A 19490-nucleotide genomic window follows, 5' to 3' on the forward strand; every position below is an offset into this window, starting at 1 on the left:
GTGCCTGGAGGTGCGTTTATCCATCACGACACCGGGCGCCTCGGTTTCCGGGCGGGAGGCTCCTCCATCACGGGGAAACCAGCCACTTATTAATTTCTGCAACAAGTACTCAACTTCATCACTCACTTTCGAGATCGCACACCGTGTTTACATAATCTCTCTCCGGCTCCGGGAGCCGCGCAGCCGTGTCCCCGGGCAGCCGTCGGCGCGGCGAGATAGCGGGCGCAGTTAGGGACGGTGATGTGACAAGCCGACACACGGTGTAATTACACCGACCCGGTTTCCACCGGCTCCTCTGCAGGTACCCCCGCAACAAATGCAGTGCTGGAATCTGCATGCAAGATGCTGACCAATAATGTGCATTTTAACTGAGCACCGCAAATTAAACTCCACGCCATATGGCTGATTGGGAGCACACTCCCCTTCGCCAAACAGCTGGGTGAGGACGGCCAGCGAGGAGAAGGTGCGTGCTGCCACACACTCACTCTTGGCCACCGAGGCGGCTGCAGGGGCCATGCGCCCGCCCACGGGTGCGCACCTGAGGCCAAGCACTGGGGTGCCTTCTCTCCACACGAGCCAGGTGCGCCGTCCCACCTCCCCGCTGTGCCCAGTGTGAACAGGCTCGTTCTGCGTTTTGAAAATCAGATACTCCCAGGTCTTCCAGGGAGAGAGTTGCTCTGGGCATGAGGGAAAAGAGAAAGCCCCGCCCTCCCCCTAAAATAAACATGGTGCATTCTCTTTTAATTCTGATGTGTCTCTACGAACTGCTGCCTCTCGCACACCCCTGCTCGTTCTCTCTGTCCAGACAGAGCTCGCGGGGCTCAGGTCAGTGTCTTCACATTCCCCCCTGGTCCTAAGCAAGAGCTTCGCAGACACCTGTGCTGTGCTGGCGAGCTGCGTCCACGCGGGCTCAACCATGTCAGCCCGGGTACCTCACGCCTCGCCAGCCAGTGTCCGCCCCAGCCAAAGGGTCTAGAACCCCAGCATGGGCCCTTCCACCTGGGCACATGGGGCTCCAGGGACGTCTGGGGGGCTGGCAGCAGTCCCCCAACAGGGCCGGGCCTCACGGCTCGCTACAGTGTGGTCGGTCACACAGGACCTCACGCATGAAGGACCCTGACTGGTTTAACGTTCTGTGATCGCCACCTTGAAACCCCTAGTCGTTTCCAACAACGGACCCACCTTTCTGCTTTGTACTGAGCCCTGCAAGCCACGTAGCTGGTCCTGAGCCTGCTAACTCGCCGGAGACGGGTGTGGCTGCCAAACAGGACTCCGGCCGGGCCCTCCCAGTGCGAAGGCTGCTGACAGCACATGCCCCTCCGCTGTGGTCTGCCTCCCCGTGGCCCGTCACCCCAGGCAAACCCCGGAGAGAGCCGAGTGGCGGGAAGCCGTGAGTGTGGTCAGCAGACGGCACTGCCCTGGGTCCCACACCGGGCCACCTTCCCCTGCTGGCCTGCCAGGGAGGGCAGAGAGCCACGCAGTGCTGTGCCGTGCACCGGAAGGGCCACGGAGACCGAGTCTCAGGCAAGCTCACAGAGGCCATGCTCCTTGGGCCCCAGGGGTGCCCTGGGGACACGGTCCCCAGATACTTCTGCCCTGCTGTGCACTGGACCTGGAGGAGGGGTTGGGTGGTCCGGGGCTGGTGAGGTGAGCCTGCAGACTCCCCTTGAGCCCTGTGTGGAGCCATGTGGCCTCTGCCTGCTTTCTCTGCACAGGGCTGGCACCTGGCCACATGTGCCACAAAGCTACGAGCTTCCTAAATCCCCCCTGATCCCTTCCCGGCCTGGGGGGGCTTCTTCTAAAGCACCATCCAGCCCCCCCGGGGGGCCCCTTCTGCAGCAAGATGGCGACTTCGACTCCAGTTCGGAGCAGGGAGGGGGACAGCCAGCCAGAGGCTGGGCCGTGGCGTTTGCTCCCCACAAAGTGCCAGGATCGGCTGGATCCGACGGGGACAGAGTTACCTGCCCAAGGACTCACCTGGGCGGGTGAGCGGCTGCCTCTCCCCTCTGGGTCCCTGGGGAACAAATGTGGGCTCCAAGGCACGTGGGTGCACCCCTAGCCCTGGGGAGGCCGCCCCACTCGCTCAGCCTCACTCTTGGAGTGGCGTGTCCGAGCCCAGGCCCTGCCTCTGGAGGCGGCCGCGGGTCCCCATCCACTGCTCACCTCCCCAGAGCCTGGTGTGCTGCTCAGCGTTCAGACCCCACTTGTAGGCATTTTGTCCTTGAACGAGCACCCGAATGAACTGATGGGGGAAGAGAGACGCAAGGGACTTGTGTAGGAGCCAACGCCTCTCAGAGCGGCAGGGAGGTGGCAGGGAGGCGGCAGGGAGGTGGCAGGGAGGCGGCAGGGAGGCGGCAGGGAGAGGCCTGGCTTCAGGGGGATGGTTTCAGCACAGCCTCCGGGGGCCGTGCCCCTCGTGGGGAACACACCCCTTCTGCATGCAGGGCCTGGCTGGGGCTGCAGCCGCTGGACCGCACCCAAGGGGGCTGCTGTGCCCGTGGTCGGGAAGGTCAGGGTGCCGGAGCACAAGCGAGGCTGGTCCCACCAGCTCAGCGGTGGGGAAACTGGCTACTTTGTTTCTCTGCAGTTCTAATGTTTACCATAAGAACATGTTATTATGTGTGTGATGCTTGAGGAACAAGTGTGACTGTCTCTCTAGAACAGGAAGAGTCTGGGCAAAAAGACAGCCCAGGGGTCCAATCTGCCTGTCACCTGCTTTTGTAAATAAAGTTTTATCGGAACACGTCACACCCTCTGATGGATAGCAGAGCTGAGTGGTGACCATGGAGACCATGTGGCCTGCAGATGCCTAAAATACATATTATCTGGCCCTTGAATGAGCAAGTTTGCTGACCCTTGCATAGGATCTTCAATGGCAAATGCCACATGACGTATATTTAAGCGAAACCTGTGTCATGCAGAAGTATGACCCCTTTTTTGTTGTTAAATACGTCTTCAGTTCTGGGAAGGCGTGTCCATGTTCACCGTGGTCCCTGCTAAGTCGTGGTGGACACACATATATAATTCTTTCTATTTACCTATATTTTCTAAATGTCTAAGATGAAAAAGAATAACTTTACAGTTTGGAAAAAAAATAACTAAAATGTCATTAAACGATATCAAGAAAGAAGTTAGGAAACACCCCTCCTGGAGGAGGTCATGGTCAAGGTCGGAGATGCTGCAGAGGGCGGGGCCCAGCGGGGAGGGGCACAAGCCCCCACGCTCCCCCCACGGTGGGAATCATTTCATGTCACCCAGCAGCTTGGCTGAGGGAGCACTCCAATTTTTCAGGGCAAATTACTTCTAAAAAAATTAAAAGACCTATTGTTGCAACAGATTTAACAGAGTCTATTTAGCCCTGAAGGGAAGAACGCACCTATCTTGCTCGGTCTTCAAGGAGAAACCCTGAGCACACGTTTGAGGCTGAACAGAAACACAGGGAGCTGGAAGTTTTCCAAAATGCCTCTCAGGATGATTGAAGACCCCGGGGGTGTCCACCGGCCCGGGGCCAGCGCCGTGGGGCGCTTCGGGACATCACCGTAATGAGAGAGGAGGGCGCTGGTGGGGACCTGCGTCACCGCACATCCCACGGCACTGGACTGCAGTCACACAGAAGGAAAGGACTGAGAGTCCCCTAAAACCCAGTCCAGCACGTTGCCTGAGAAAGAGAAAGAGTGAGTTCCTCCGTGGAATGTGAGTCCCAGTGGTCGGCAAACTCATGAGTCAACAGAGCCACATATCAACAGTACAATGATTGAAATTTCTTCTGAGATCCAAGTTTCTTAAACTTAAACTATATAGGTAGGTACATTCCTCATCGAGGTAGCGCCCGCACATGGTGTTTTGTGGAAGAGCCACACTCCAGTGGCCAAAGAGCCACATGTAGCTCACGAGCCGCAGTTTGCCGACCAGGGTCCTAGACCCAGCTACACAGTAAAACATAGGAAGACTCCCCAAAGGTGCGTCCTGACTTCTAAGGAAAGTGGAAAAATGACCCCGCCCTCGAAAAGCAGGGGACCAGGCCGAACACGCCCAGCTCAGCCACCAGGGACGGTCCCGGCCAGCACGAGCCCGCACGCCCCGACGGCGGCCCCGGGTGCGGTGCGCGGTGCGCGGTGGGCAGCCCAGCCCAGGAGCCAGCGTGTGCTGTGCCTCCCGCTTCTCCTGAGACGCAGGTCACACGTCACACAGAGCCCCCCAGGATCACGCCAGCAGAGACGGGTGCCACGAGCAGCCAGGCCCTGGACAGCCTCCCCTGGGCGGGGGATGGGGCCCACCTGAGCCCAGGACCCGCCCTGGCGTGGGACGGTGTCCTTGTGCCGGGGCCTGCGGCCGGCAGCGTTCGGTGGCCTTGTGCCGGGGCCTGCGGCCGGCAGCGGGCTCAGACAGGCACAGCTCAGCTCGGGGCTCGGAGCCTCTGGGGCAGACGAGGATCTGGGAAAGGACCGGGCCCATCTCTGTGCCCCACTGGGTCCCGTTGGCACACAGGCCACGCCTCCCCGTTCTCAGTCCCTGTCCCCAGCCCTGTCCCCAGCCCCTTCGAGAGGCACCACGGACATTCCTCACAGGACACTCGCAAGCCCTGTTCTTTCAGACCGCGCCGTGACCCGCCACAGGGGTCCTGGCTGCCTCCACGCCTTCACGCCTACGACACGCCAGGACTCAGGTGAAAACAGGAGGCAAACGCAATACAAAGTATGTGGAAACACAGGCCCGGGACGTGGGGCGTGCTCCCGACGAGGGGAAGCGGTACCAGGTCTGGCCCGGGACCAGCTGGCACAGCCTGGCTGGGGGAGCAGCCAGTGAAGACGGGGAGGACGTGCTTCAGTCTTGTGACTCCTGGGAGACCCCTGCCCTGCCCCGCCCCGCCCGTCCAGGGGCCTGGCCGCTCGCTCGGGGTCTGCCCCAGGAAAAAGCCTGGAGGCTCTGCCCACACCCGGCTCCCCCGAGCGTTTTCGGGAGCGCCCACGGCTTTCTGAGGAGGGCTCTCCAGATGGTGCCTGGTGTCAACGGTGCCAAACTCCACAGCTTAAGTAAATGTTGCTGTCGCCCCGTCCTGCCAGGAGGAGGCAAGGGGGACCCACCGCTCGTCTCGGCTGCTGTGCCGCTCCATTCCCGGGGAGATCGGAGAGCCCCCCGCCAACTGCTGGAGAGCCCCCTTCCTCTCCGCATTTGCAAGCCTGGCTGAGCCCCGCCTCCCGCCGCGGCGTGCCAGCCCGGTCTACGAGGGCGCAAGGATGCGCCTGCCACATGCCGACAGGAACCCAGACGGGCAGCAAGCGGGCCCGAGGGTCGCAGATGGCGCAGGTCCCAGCCCAGTCATCACAAATGCGGGACGTCTGCACAAATCCAATCTCCGGTCTCTGCAGGTGTTTCGCACCCTCACCCGCCTGCCCACCAACCCTGCAAAGCAGCTTGGCAGTTAGGAGCTCACGGCTCACCGGTCCGACCCCCCGCGCAGGGCGTGCAAACGGCTACCTGCACGGGTATCTCCGGTCTCCCTCCGCCCTCCGTCTCTGCCGCTCCAAGGGTCCCAGTGGCCTCTGGCTAGACCCCAGTGACATCCTGAGAGCCATTTAAAACGGGGCCGTGTTGGAACTGCCCCGTCCCCAGCCACCTGAGACATCAGGCCGCCGGCCTGAACCCTCTGCCCGAGAGGCAGGCCTGGGAAGCGGCCAGGGCGCACGGCGAGGAGCCTGCGTGCCCCACCCGGTCTGCAGCGCACCCCGAGACGCAGGCCCCGAGGGCAGTGCCCGAGCAGGGGTTCAGAGAGCTGAGGCGGCAGGGACTCGGGTGAGCAGGGAGACCCCAAACAGCCCCAAACAGAGGCCGCCCTGCTCTTCCAATGTGGCTGCGGGGTGTACATTTCCAGTGACCCAAAGGCACAGTCAGCAGAGGGTGGCAGGTGGCCCTGGGAGCTCATGACATCTGCTTTCGGGCACATGATGAAGCAGAGGCCACACCGTGCTGTCTGCAAAGCGAACCTCACGCAGGGTGCTGGCCAGGAACCGCCGCCCTGGGCTCCACGGGGCCGGAGAGGTGGCAGAGGAGGCTGTGCCCCTGGGCGTGTGCGTCCCCACCTGCTGTGCCACACGCCCAGGGGCACCTCGCTGGCAGCACCACAGGGCGTGTGCGTCCCCACCTGCTGTGCCACACGCCCAGGGGCACCTCGCTGGCAGCACCACAGGGCAGGGCAGCAGAAGCGGGTTCACACTTGACGCGCGGGGGTCCGAGGGGGCGGCCACGCAGCCCCAGGGCGGTGTCAGGGTCCCCGTCGCTGCTTCCACAGGTCGCCCATGTGCACGAACGAGCGCGGACGTTTCCAAAGGAGCTGTGGGGCGGGCTCCTCCCAGGAGGGGGGGGGAGGGTGCAGCCTGGCAGCGAAGGGCCCAGCTCCAGCGCCATGCCCGGTGGCTAGCCCGCCCGCTCGCAGGCCAGAGGGAAGGTGCAGACCAGCGGGGATCCACTGGCCCACTGACTGGCCCCCGCCTGACACTTCCCAGGAGTCAGCCAGCCAGCCTCGGCCTGGCCCAGCCTGGGACAGGAGCCCGGCCTCACCCCCACCCCCCAGTAAACCTCCACAAACATGGCGCCGGCACCGGCCGCCTCAGCGGGGGGACGCTGCACATGGCACGGGGCTCTAACAGCTGAGCTTGAAAAACGCCAGCTTCTCCCGCTGAACCGGCTCCCACCTCGGGAGGGGCTGGGGCGGGGGGCCTTCCGCACGACACTGGATTTTACGCAGAATTTCAGGCTATTATCTGCTCTGAAGGTCCCTCTGGAAAAAAATGAAATAATCTTCCGTTTGTCAGTCCCAATTTACTGATTGCAAGTTACTAATTTTATCTTTCTTCTTTGTGGTTTTTTTTTTTTAAATCTATGACTTTTTCTTTTCTTTCCTTTCCTGTTTTTTAATAATAATAAAGAAGTCTATCTGTGGGAAAGCACTCACCCGCCTTAGACCGGGTGGACAATTTTTAAGTACATTTGGTAAACGTGATTATTGTTTTCCAAAGTTCTGCTCGGCACAGAGATGAGTTGCCACCAGGCCCCGGGGTGGGGGGTGGGAGGGTGGGGGGAGGTCCCCCAGTTCTTTTTCTCTCCCCAGCTGAGAGGTGCACGGGGGTGGGGGCACTGGAGGGGGGGCCAGGAGGGACAAGCCTGGGTGGGCGGCTTCCCCGGAACGGCCTGGAACCTGGGCTGCCCCTCCCGCGCCGCCTGCCTGGGCCGCACAGCCAGCCCCCCGCCCCCAGCCCCCTGTTGCTGCCGCCGTCCCCGAGCCCCAGCAGAAAGTTTGGCTTTTGCTGCAGGAAGCAGCTGGGCCAGGCAACCAGCGAATGATAATGACCTCAGAAATCTGCTGTTCGCTCGGCAACAATAGGGTGCTCAGTCTCCTGGAAAATTGTGTTCATCAGCTCACTCTGCTCAGTTACTAATTGACATTGCCAAATATTTTAAGAACAATTGGAATGCACAAGCAAAAAAATAAAAAAAATAAAAAATTTGAAGATCTTAATCCTCAAGACTTAAAATTTTTTTTTCTTCTTTTTCTTTTTTTTTTCTACCCCCCCTTCTTTGGGGGCCTGGTGTGTGTGTGTGTGTGTGTGTGTGTGTGTGTGTGTGTGTGTGGAACAGGCGGTGGGCAGGGAAGAGGAGCCACAGGAGAAATAAAAAGAAAGAAAATCTATCATCTCACTCACTCTGGCCGGTGTCACAGCATGGCTGTCCGGCTGTGGCCTGTGCGGCAGCAGTCAAAGGCCCTGCCCGGGACGGGGGGGTCAGCATTTCCAGAATGCCGCTCCCCCCCATGCTGGACGCCCTCCAGGCCCTAGCCTACCTGATCAAACAGCCCTTGTCCACCTCAAAATATTTATCGGCCATCACAGGGGTTAACGAGACGTTCATCTCTCCGCGCCTCTGCCCGGCTTGCCATTGATCACGCAACTTAGCCGTTATTTAATGAACAAAGGGTCAGCGCATTCAATTACCCCCTTCCCACCACCAACACGTCCATTAGCCCCTCTCCCAAAATGACGGGGCCTGCCCAAGCTAAACGCCCTGCTGGACAGAGCAAGCAGCATCGTTTCTTAGTACATTAAGTTTTAATTATTCCAAGCGTGACTTCCAAAGCAAAAAAAAAAAACAAACCAAAAAACCCCAGAGAAACAGAAGTTGGGTCGTCTCCTGACTTGGAGCGGAGCTCGGATCCCAGCACAGGCCCAGCTGGGCTTTCGGGGAGGGCGGGCGAGATTGACGTCCTCCGCCCGGGGCACGCGAGCTGGCAGCGGCTAGGGGGCCTCGGACGGCGGCCCGCTCCTCCTGTGTCAGGGAAGAGTGGAATTTATGAGCTGCTTGCCTCCCCACCGTGTCCCTCTGCCTGGGCCACGGAGAGGCAGCGAGGACTTCCACAGGCGGGGGTGTGAGACAGTCGGTGCGTCACAGGAACAGGAACAAACCCGGGGGCTCGAGCGACGGGGAAGAGGTCTTTGTGACCAGTTTTTGTTTTTTGTGTGTGTGTGTTTTGTTTTGTTTTGGTCCATTTTCGGTGAGAAAATGTGGCCTCCTGAGTTGTCAGAGGTCCTTGCTCTGGCAGTTGATCCGAAGCCCGGTTCTCAGCAGTTTGGAGAGCCCAAGAACAAACATATTTTCTGGTTCACTGGAATCATTTTCACATGCTCACTGATTCAAACATTCTTTTGCTCACATAACACACAGCTGCACCCCACATTAGCCTAGCCAGTGACAGTCGCCCATCTCGGCAATAACTGTTTGATTGCAAACTTGACCCTTTCTTCGTCTCTGTCTGAGCAAGACGTTTTTAAACAGCCACTCCGCTCCCAATCCTCGCCCAGAACTGCATCGGATAACAAAGGCTGTCTCCGCCACTCATTGTAAAGCCTCCTTCTGGAGGTCTGTTCTGAGAGGCTCTTTGCAAAAGGGTTTTTATGATGAATTCTGAACTACTATCATGTTAAGAGCAGCGATTTAAAAGAAGAATTCACTGGTTAAGATCTGCAAAAAAAAAAAAAAAGAGTTTCTCAGGCCCTACTGACCCAGTTTTCAAGAAGAAAAGAATCAAGTGATGGAAATTAAGTTTTGTGACATTGTTATGCAGTCTGAGAAGTGTGGGGAACCGTGGTGTGCAGTCATTTCTTAATAGAAGCCTTAATAAGTACTTCTTTCTTTACTTAAGAGCTTAGGGATTCTCTCTCTCTCTCTCTCTCCCCCTCTCTCTCCCCCCTTCACCTTGCGGTTTCTCTCTAAACAGGTAATGATAATAAAACACTCATTGTGTCACAAGTTTTATTTAAATGCATATTTTAATCGCACTCTGTACAAGCCGCACTTGTGGGGAGCAGAGGAAAGGCAGGGCAGAGGTGGCAAAGGGCCCTGAATCCCGGCAGAGCCTCGGCCCCACCGTCCAGCTGACTTGGGCTGTGTCTGCGGCAGGCCTGCCCACGTTGCTGCTCAGCCAGAAAATGATGAAAGGGTCTCATTTGAATATGGAAAAAAAACCAAAACAAAACAAAAAACACAAAGAAGTCAACCAGGAGTAAAGAATCAGTCTTCGTGACTGTAAACTACTTCAGCGAGGGGAATACAAGACCATCCCCTCAGCTCAAGTGTAACTCTCCTTCGAGTCCTAAGCCTGGTGGTGGGATCTTTCCGTCAAAGTGCCCCCACCCCCCACGAGCATTTAGAGACATGAGCACAACAGAGAGGAACAGCACGAGGCTATCAGTCAGCCAGAAGGTGGGAGAGGAACAGGGGAGAGCAGGTGTCAGAGCCTCTGCTGAGAACCGCAGGGTCCCGGCAGGTCTGGGCGGGGAGCGGAGACTGCGGCGTTCCTGCCACTCGCTGAGGAGAGCCGCTGTGCGCTCTGCTCCCCGCCCCTGAAAGGCCCCCTCTCCCCAAGACAGTGAGACCACCTCCCCCAGAACAGGGGACCAAGAGCCCCCCCTCCCGTGACAGGGGAGCGCTGGACCCTCTGCTGCCTCCGCGGTTGGGCAGCGAAACTTGGAAAACCCGGGGACTGGTCACCCCGCAGCGCGGCCTTGCCCCCCTGGGCCCTCTCGGTCCCGCTCAGACTCCCCCAGAAGTTCCCACCAGAAATAAATCACACACGAGCCCAGGACTCCGGAGCAGACAGCGCGTTTCATGGGTATTTAAGCAGCAGCTCTAAGTGCTATTGGAATCTCTGGAATGTGAGCTCAGACTTATGTGTCTTAACCATTCTTTACTGGTCTGTAACAAGCCGGCGGGCTCACACTTTGTTTTCTTACTAATTCCGCCCCCTGAAGAAGGGGGCGGCTGAGGCATGACAACCACCACCACGGAATGGGACCGGCCTCAGCCTCCTCACTGTCGTGGCGAACGGCTAGATACCGAAATATTCATCAAAACCCAGAGGAGGGGAGGCGGGGTGGGGGGCGGGGGGGAGAAAAAAAGAAGAAGAAGAAGGAGGGAAAACTTTAAAAAATGACCCTCGGCAGGACGGCCACCTCTCTGACCGCGGGCAACGCGGAGCCTTGAGGTCCTCAAGCTGTCCTTCATTTTCTAGACTTAACGGCTGATGGCAGAAATCAATGTTGCCATTAGTAACAGGGTATTTGTTATGGCATGACTTCCTCTGTTGTTAGGCTGCGGAATGATTACAGTATTAGCGAGACGCTTTCTTTAGAGAGGGCTGGAGATAGAACTTTCCACTCGCTCTCCATCAGCAGTTCAGGGGCTCTGAACCCAGGGACGCAGGCACCGGCAGACCCGCTGTCGGGAAGCGGCTGAAATTCAGCCACCTTAGACCACGACCGGTTTCATTCCCTCTCCCCTCCACCCCCCACCCCCCAAAACAGGGCTAGGAAGCTTCAGAATTTCACAGACATTTTGATGACAGATTTTCTGCTCTGCTATTTTAGACCCCAAACCTGCATCACCCATGGAACACAGCACATTTTAAGACACGCACTCACGCATCTGTGTTGTCAAACCTCTGTGCCTTTCCAAACGTTCACGAGAACCTGGCTGGTGAGCCACGCTGCAGTTTTTGGGGTTTTTTTTTTTTGTTTTTTTTGGCGGGGGCAGGGGGTGTGTGATGCGACCCAGGTTTGGTCTGGGGAGGGAGACTGGGGGTGCCCCACGGAGAGAATCATGAGAATGTGTTCGGGGGAGAGATGGGGATGGTCTGGCACCTTCACAGCCTGGACGGAGCAGGATGCCGACTCCTGGGTTCTGGAGAGGACGGGGTGGCCGAGGAGGTGAGGCATGACACGGGGCAGGTGGGCAGTTACAGAGAAGCTGGGCCACACCCCATGGGCCAACGTGCCCACCAGCCATCCCACCACAGGGGAGGGTCCACTGACGCTCCCGGTCGCCAGCGCTCAAGGGAAGACCAAGACGAAAGGAAACAGGCAGAAAGGCGGGGTCCTCTCACGCCAACCAGCCACAGAGACCTCGGACCTGACCTTGAAGAGCAGCAAGGTCCACCCCCCACTGAGGCCTGCGTGGACCCGGCACAGGGTGGGGGCAGGGCCCTTGCCAGCAGCAGCCGCCGCCCCCCCCCCAGAGGCCCGGCAGCCTACCTGAGGAAGCCGGCGAGGAGGGGTGCGGGCTGTCCTCCTGGGCGCTTCCGGTCTGGGAGAGCCCCCCGCCGACCCCACTCTCCTCGGTGACGTTGGAGGAGCCCGGCGTGGTCGAGCGGCTCACCGACTGGGACTCCTGGTCGCTGCCCGAGCCGCGACGCTCCTCCAGGCCCGCGTGCTGCAGCCCCTCCTCCTCCGCCTTGCGGTCCCGCTTGTGCACGCGGGAGTGCACGACCACCTGGTGGTAGGTGCGGAACACCCGGCCGCAGTCCGGGCACTCCGTGGGCTTCTCCTTCACGCTCCCCGGGCCCTGCAGGTTGTAGTCCAGCGCCTGGCTGAGCCCGTGCACCAGAAACTCCCGGCCGCCTTCCACGGGGTCCAGCTTCGCCAGCGGGTCTCTCTGGCTGCCCGCCTTGGTGCTGTGCACCAGGTCCGCCGGCATTTTCTGCTTGGAACCGTCAGCTCCCACGAAAATGTACTCGCGCTTGTCCTTGTCAAACAGGAGTCCCGCGTTCACCAGGGCGTCCTCCTGGCTGCGCTGGAGCGAGTGCTCCTTAGACAGGAAGCCGTGCTCCATGGCCACGCCCCGAGCCATGAGCTGCCACGCTTGGTAGCTGTTGACCGGGTCCATCTCGGCTGCTTTGGCTGCAGCCTGCAACCGCTCGATGCAGCTGGACTTTAGCGGAGGCACCAGGTTGAGGCAGCCCAGGAGGGAGTGTTTGTCGCCCTCAGGGACAGCGTGGGCCGCGCTGGAGAGGGGCGAGAGCAGCTTCCCCAGGGCCTCCTTCTCCCCCTTCCCGTAGAGCACGCCGGGCTCGCTCAGGCTGGCCTTGTCCGGGGCCAGGAAGCCGCCCTGCAGGCAGGACAGGTACCTGGAACACAGGCTGGCGTGAGCCTCCCGGGACATGCCGCTCAGGGGCGCCGGCCCCTCGGCCTCGCCGGGGGGCTTGTTCTTCACCGAGAGCTTGTTGAGGTGCACCTTCATGTGGTTCTTGAGGAACCAGGGCTCCTTGAAGCGGCGCCCGCAGATCTGGCAGCAGTGCTCGAAGGAGTCCTTGTGCTTGCGCATGTGCCCCTTGAGGAACCAGGCCTGGCTGAACACCTGCCCACACACCTCACAGCGGAACTCGTTGGCCGCCTGCTCGCCGCCGCCGTGGGGGCCCTGGCCCTGCGCGGACTCGGCCGTGATGTGCGCCTTCTCCACGTGGCTGATGAGCTCCTCCTCCTGCGAGGCCGCGAAGTCGCAGAGCGTGCACTTGTAGGGCTTGTGCAGGATGCGGATGTGGCGGTCCAGCTCCTCGCGCTTCTTGAACTTGCCCTTGCAGAAGGTGCAGCGGAAGCCGGCGGCCGGGGCCACTGCCTCGTCCTGCGCGCAGCTACCGCCACTGCCACCGCCTCCGCCGCTGCCACCGCCGGGGGGCTTGGGAGAGGGCGTGGGGCGGGCGGCGTCCGGTGCGCCGGGCGCGGGGGGCGGTGCCAGGTGGCAGGCGGTGGGCAGGGCGGGCTGCGCGTGCGGCGGGGGCTTCAGGTCGGGTCGCGGCGGCAGCAGGCTGCTCCGCAGCTGCTTGTCACGCAGGATGGCGCGCTCCTCCAGCTCGTGCAGCAGGCGGTTCTCCTCGCGCACGCGCCCGCGCCCCTTGCCCAGGTTGCCCAGCTTGTGGGTCCGCAGGTGGATCTTGAGGTTGCCCTTCTGCGCCGCCCGGTGGTCGCAGTAGGGGCACTTGAAGGGCTTCTCGCCCGTGTGCGTGCGCATGTGCAGGGACAGGATGCTGTTGAAGCGGAAGCGCTTGCCGCACAGCGGGCACGGGTACTTGCGGTTCTTGCGCGCGTCGTCCTCGATGTCGCTCATCTGCGACATGATGCCCAGGTTCTGCCCGTTGAGGAACTGCTGCAGGTCCACGCGCCCGTTGAGGCTGGTGTCCACGTCCCGGCCCAGCTGGTTGGCCAGCAGTGCCATCTGACTGCCCATGGGCTGGCCGCCCAGGGACACGTGGGCCTTGTCATCCAGCGGCGGCGCGGGCGGCTTATCCTCGGGGCCGGGCCGCGGGTGCAGCTCCGGGAAGGCATGGCTGAGCTGGGAGGTGATCTGGTGCAGCTTCTGACTCATGGCATACTGGCCGTTGAGGACTGGGCCGCTCAGATGGGGCTCCGCTTCCACCGTCGAGGACACCCCAAGGCACAAGCTGGCTTCTTCCATTCCTGCAAAGGGAAGAGAGAGTTCAGATCTGGGCCCGGAACCAGCCGTGGGGGGTGGGGGGTGGGAGACAGACACACCAGCTTCAGCTGGCGGGGGGGACAGTTTCATTTCCCTGCCTTACCTACACGTAATCATGCCAAGGAATTACAGTCGAAAACAATAATAAAAAAATGAATTATTAAATGCCAATTATGCAATATGGCTTCGGTCCCCCCATTTGTTTTGGCGATAGATAGTCTTCCTTGTGTTTTCTATTTACCGACCGCAATTACTCAAGTACATTTAAATTATTAATGTTTTACCCCTTTCGACACCTAGTAACAGATCCGGGGTCTACGTGGCAAAAAGTCTTCCTCCTCCCCCGCACCTGTTGGTGGGGCTCGGGATTGGCCCAGAAGCGGAGTGCTTTCACCGCCGACCCCGGAAACACTCACTCGGAACTTTTGTCCCTGGTTTCCACGTTCCATACACTCGTCACTCTGAGACGAAAGAGATTATTTTATGTTTTGACCAAAAAAAAAAAAATTAAAAAATAAATCCCAATGGCATGATATTTACTGATACATAATAAAACAAGATAATGTTTTTTGGGGAAAAAATAAAGTAAAGGACAGGCTTTAGAACAATAAAAGGGATTTTGCTTTAGTCAACAAAAAGTGCAGTAATATCTCATTAAGCTGATTAGTATGCTGCTTAGAAACAGTCCTAGGTGCTGTAACACATGATTATAATCATAAAAATCCTTCAGTGTTTGCAAGGAAGCATTAACGAGGTATATTAAATTTTAAGGAGACGGCTAGGAGCAGCTTTGCAAAACCTCAGAGATTAAGATTTAACCCTTATGTTACGAAACACTGGGATTTCTTTGTCATGTGGTCGCTGTGCCCGTCCCAGGAAGTTTAGATGATCCCCTGGTGGGATTCGTAGCCGATTGTCAAGACAGTTCACATTCGGGTGGGGGCGAGGACGTCCCCCTCAGAAGGGCTCTGTCCCCATCCTTCAATGGGCACGGTATCCAGTGCTGGGACTTTTATTGGGCTTGAGGTGATTTTTTTTTAAAGAACCAGATAAAGACCAATTAAAGTCCAGGGACGACTCCATAGGAAGGCTCACCAAGTTGGAGTGGTTTTAATAACTTCCCCAATACACAGTAATGAGTACAAATTGAACCTGCAGAATGTGCTTTGCAGAAAATTAGAACTCAAAGCTGTTTGTTAAACACTGACACTGAGAGCCGGTCTGCATAATTGCCTGTAATAGTCCTCACTGCCCCCCCCACCAGCCTGTGCAGAACAGCTGAGCCAGGCTATCGGGGGTGGGGTGCGGGGAGCCGCCCCTCTACCTCAGAGCACGTGGGAATTCAGCTGTAAGAGGCCAGGAACCCATGCCTGGGGGCCTCCTCTTGCCAGAGCCCCCCGAAGTAGCCCACGTCCACTTCCTGCCATCGGCATGGTGCTGCACGTCTATCCTCCGTGTACCCCAATGTTTAGACGTCCTAGCTAGCCAGGTGGGCCAGCAGCGGTGTTTCACCCCAGCCAGGACCGAGGACCGATTCCCCAGGGGGACCTTGGGGACAGATCTCAAGCGTGGAGGGAGCACATTCAGCACCAGTGGGTTCTGCTGTGCCCTGCACTTCCTGCCAGGCAGACTGTGCGAGGCGTGGGGGTCTCCAACGGGGACCTGACTTCCCTGGAGAGAGGACGGGGCGGGGTGTCCATCGTGCACAGAAGGAGACGAGACAGACACAGGTGGCTGTTTGCAGGACAGAGAGAAAGTACCACCCTGGTGCACACCCATAGTGTCCACGACTGACAACTCAAACACATGGGCAGGCAGACGGTCCCTGCGGGGACCTGACTTCCCTGGAGAGAGGACAGGGCGGGGTGTCCATCGTGCACAGAAGGAGACGAGACAGACACAGGTGGCTGTTTGCAGGACAGAGAGAAAGCACCACCCTGGTGCACATCCATAGTGTCCACGACTGACAACTCAAACACATGGGCAGGCAGACGGTCCCTGCGGGAAAAGAAGCCTCCCAATTTGCCATTTCTCCTCTCTGTTTCTGGTGGCAGGCAAAATGAACAAAAATAAAAAAGATCCATTTTGGAGACCAGTCAGAAAGGAGTAATTTCTCATGGAGATTCTTATACTCACTCAACAAACATGCTGAAACCCCACTGTGTGCCAGGCCCAATCGCTGGCACTTCAAGACAGGCCTGGGCGGCCGCAGCACTCGCAGTACCTGCCGGCCAGCAGAGAGGGACAGGCCCAGGGTGCCACGTGCCTGGGGCAGAGGTCTCCAGCCAGGGACCCAGCTTCCCCGGGGGTCGTGTCTGGAGGCCTCTCTCCCCCTCCAAGGCCCTCCAGCCATGCGGACTCCCCTCCTGAGAAAATGTGGATCGTGACCCCAAAGCCATCTGGGGGTGCTAGGCATGCCAGCCAATAGCTCTGGAGAAGCTTGTTAAAGTCTAAAGCCAACATGGCTGGCCTGCTTCCAGGGGCTGCCCGTGTGGCCAGCTCAGAAGACGTGAGTCCAGGAAGACCGGCTATTTTCAGGCTGTGGACAATCCAGCGGGGCTAGAGGCCCGTCAACAGTCAAGTCGGAAAACACGCCAACATCCTGCCCCAACCTCTGACCTTCCCTGAGCCCCAGAGTCACGGTGGGGCGCTACGGTCACCCAACACTTCTGCTAATACTGACCATGGACCAGGCGGTGGCCTGAGCTCCACACACCATGTGGATGCAGATGCCGGGGCCCCCAGAAAGCTCCTGAGGGCTGGAGGTGTTCCCCTGGGCCTGAGCCATCCCGCCTGTCCCCGCGAGGGTGTCCTCGGCACAGAAAACCCTCCTGGGCGCACAGGTCATCAGAAGACTTTCTGCCTCGCCGGCTCACATTTGCAGGCGCCCGGGTACCCGGCGGCCTTCGATGTGCTCACGGTTACTCCGCCTCCCCGTTTCTCTGCCTTCCAGGCTACTTCCCGTGATCCCGACGGCACAAGTTCTCGCTGACCTCCTCCTCTCACCCGAAATGAAATTTAAAACTGTCAGGACACCAGACACGCCAGCTGCAACGAGGCTAAATACATTTTGCACACATACAAAATAAAACCAGTTTCATTTTTCTAGCACAGGGAACAACAACAACAAAAAAGTAATCGTATGAATAGTCCGAAAACTATAGATCTTGCCAGTGAGGGGTTCTTTTCTGATACCATGAAAAAGAAGAGTTAGGAAAGAAAATGACTTTCAAAATAACCATTTCAACTGGATTTTTAAAAAAATCAAATATTGTCTAGCCAAGCACAACTAAATAGTCCCCCTTTTTTTTATCATCAGTGGGCTGCTTCAGAGCCCGCCACCCCCTCCCCCCCCCGTCCCCAGCCGCTCGGCGAGGGGAGGGCCGGGGCCGCAGGGGGCGGGCAGAGGGTGGTGCCCGGTGTGCCCTCCTCGCGCAGTCCCGGCTGGAGGCAGATGCCCTCCCTGTGACACCAACAGCCCTGGGCCCTTCACACAACCTACCCTGTTTTCTTACCCGTGGGGCGAGCCGTGGTTGAGACGGCTTCACCTAGAACACAATGGCTTCTTAATAATGCTCTTTTCTCCCCCCCCCCCCCCCCCCCCCCCCCCGTTGTTGTAGCTCACGCCGCTTCACGAAGGCCGTGGTAAGCGTCATACGCTCCCATTCTGAAATACAGAACACGGGACCACTGATCCCGTTCAGGGTCGACGAACAGCTGAGTGTGTTATTACAGAAATGAACCGGGATTTCATGCTCACGTGTTGGCCTAGAGCTTGCGAGGCTAAAGCAAGGACATTTTTGTTTTTCCCGTCTCTTAACAATTGACGCCGGTGACACTCAGGCCTCCAAACAGGTGACATCACCAACATGACGGAGGTGGGCAGGGTCCCGGGCGGTGTGTGTGCCAGGTGATCAACAGGAGAACAGGAGGGCAGCCCAGCGATCTGGCCCGTTCGGACTGACGTGCAGACAGTGCTACGCAACAGGGCCAGACAGTGAAGTCCCTGCTGAGTTCACTCATGGAAGCACGATATTCAGACCCCGCCCAGCATGGATGGCGGTGGCGATGGCGTGGCCGGAGGAGCCGAGGTGGAGAGCGGCGTCCAATTCCCAAACCTCCCCGAGCCTGGAATGTCAGCCGCAGCCAAGGCCTCCGCCGCTGTGCACGGCCGGCCGGCTGAGCTGTCTGCACGGAGCACCTGGAGCCCCCGGCAGCCTCCCTGCGGCGAGATGAGAGCTGGGACGTGGAAGAAGCAGAGCCCACAGTGTCTTCCCTTGGAAGGGCTTTGGGCGACCTCAGAACCCCCAGGAAGGCAGCGAGGTGCCTCGGGCACGCTGGCTTTGGGAGTTGGGATGGAATCCGCAGCCCAGAAGGGGGGACGGATAGGGAGCCTGTCGGGTGGGGAAGGGACGCGTGCACACAGGGTCTCCCGGCCGTCGTCTCAGGGGGAGGGGCTGCGGCTCAGTGTCTGGCCGCACCACGCACAGTCGACGAAAGGGCAGGGGCTGTGGGTGGCAGGAGACCACCCGTGGACTTATCAGGCAGGTGAGCTCTCACAGAGACAGAATGACAACAGCTGCCATCAGCACCAGCCACCTTGTTCTCCTCCTCCTCCTCCTCCTGCTCCTGCTCCGCCCTCATCGCTGACGCCACCACCACCATCACCGTCTTCACCATCATCATCATCTTCCTCCTCACCGCCATGCCGCGTGCCGACACTGTGCCGGGCGCTCCCTGCCGCCCCTCGCGTGGCCTCCCACAGCCTCCGACGCGGGGTCCTATCCCATTCCCGCACTGGCACTCAGGAAGTGGAGGCTCCGGAGACAGAAGTCCCACAGGTCACACAGCTAGGAACCTGACGCCAGAGCCCAAGCAAGGCGTGCTCACAGGCGCGTCCACAATGCGTTGAGACGCCCTGGGCTGGAGACAGACAGACGCCGGCTCCTCCATTTGTGAACTGTGTGTGGTGACAAAGGAAGCCACCACTGCAGGGCAAGGCTCACAGGAGGCCAAGGGGCCCCCCAGAGCCCCCCAGATCCTCCCAGAGCCCCCCAGAGCCAGGAAGCAAGAACAGAGAACACCTCCCAGGGAAAGTACCTCAGAGAGCTGGCACAGGTTGGGCGGGTGCAGGGGAACACTGTGGACCTAGCTCAGGGAGCTGGCATGGTCAGCATCACTGGGGAGTCCCCAGCATTGACACAGAGCCAGGAACAGAGGACACACCCCAAAAATATCCATGGAGGGGAGGGGAGGGGAGGGGAGGGGAGAGAAGGGAAGGGAAGGGAAGGGAAGGAGGGAGGGAAGGAGGAAGGGAAGGAGGAAGGGAAGGGAAGGGAAGGGAAGGGAAGGAGGGAGGGAAGGAGGGAGGGAAGGAGGGAGGGAAGGAGGGAGGGAAGGAGGGAGGGAGGAGCAAGCAGACCAAACAACTCGTCCTCCGTCCCCAGTGCGCACCACCTGCCCTTGGGGAGCAGGACTCGGACCACAGGCCACCCCCGGCCACCAGGGCAGACCCTGCTCTCGCGCCTCACAGCACAAGCCAGGTGAGAATTGTGCTCCAGAGACTCGGACCACGCAGCTGCTCCCACTCCTGCACCCTGCCCCCCCCAGAAAGAGCGGGTCCACCTCACGGCGGATCATCTGGGTCTCTCTCCGCCCTCCACCCATCGGGGACGTCACAGGGCCTCTATCCGACC

At 59.2% G+C, this 19490-nt stretch overlaps 1 protein-coding gene across 4 annotated transcripts in view; it reads right to left on the reverse strand.

Annotated features, from left to right (window-relative positions):
- ZNF536 (zinc finger protein 536) overlaps positions 1–19490 on the reverse strand; it is a 390408-nt gene that overhangs the window by 177625 nt on the left and 193293 nt on the right. For all 4 annotated transcript variants that reach the window (XM_066349577.1, XM_066349576.1, XM_066349578.1 and 1 more), the window contains exon 3: positions 11580–13778. In XM_066349577.1, coding sequence (XP_066205674.1) covers positions 11580–13776 — 2197 coding nt within the window. In that variant the 5' untranslated portion in view covers positions 13777–13778. The remainder of the gene's footprint in view (positions 1–11579; positions 13779–19490) is intronic.

Source organism: Saccopteryx leptura, chromosome 9 (genome assembly GCF_036850995.1).
Source record: "Saccopteryx leptura isolate mSacLep1 chromosome 9, mSacLep1_pri_phased_curated, whole genome shotgun sequence".
Classification (NCBI taxonomy): domain Eukaryota; kingdom Metazoa; phylum Chordata; class Mammalia; order Chiroptera; family Emballonuridae; genus Saccopteryx; species Saccopteryx leptura.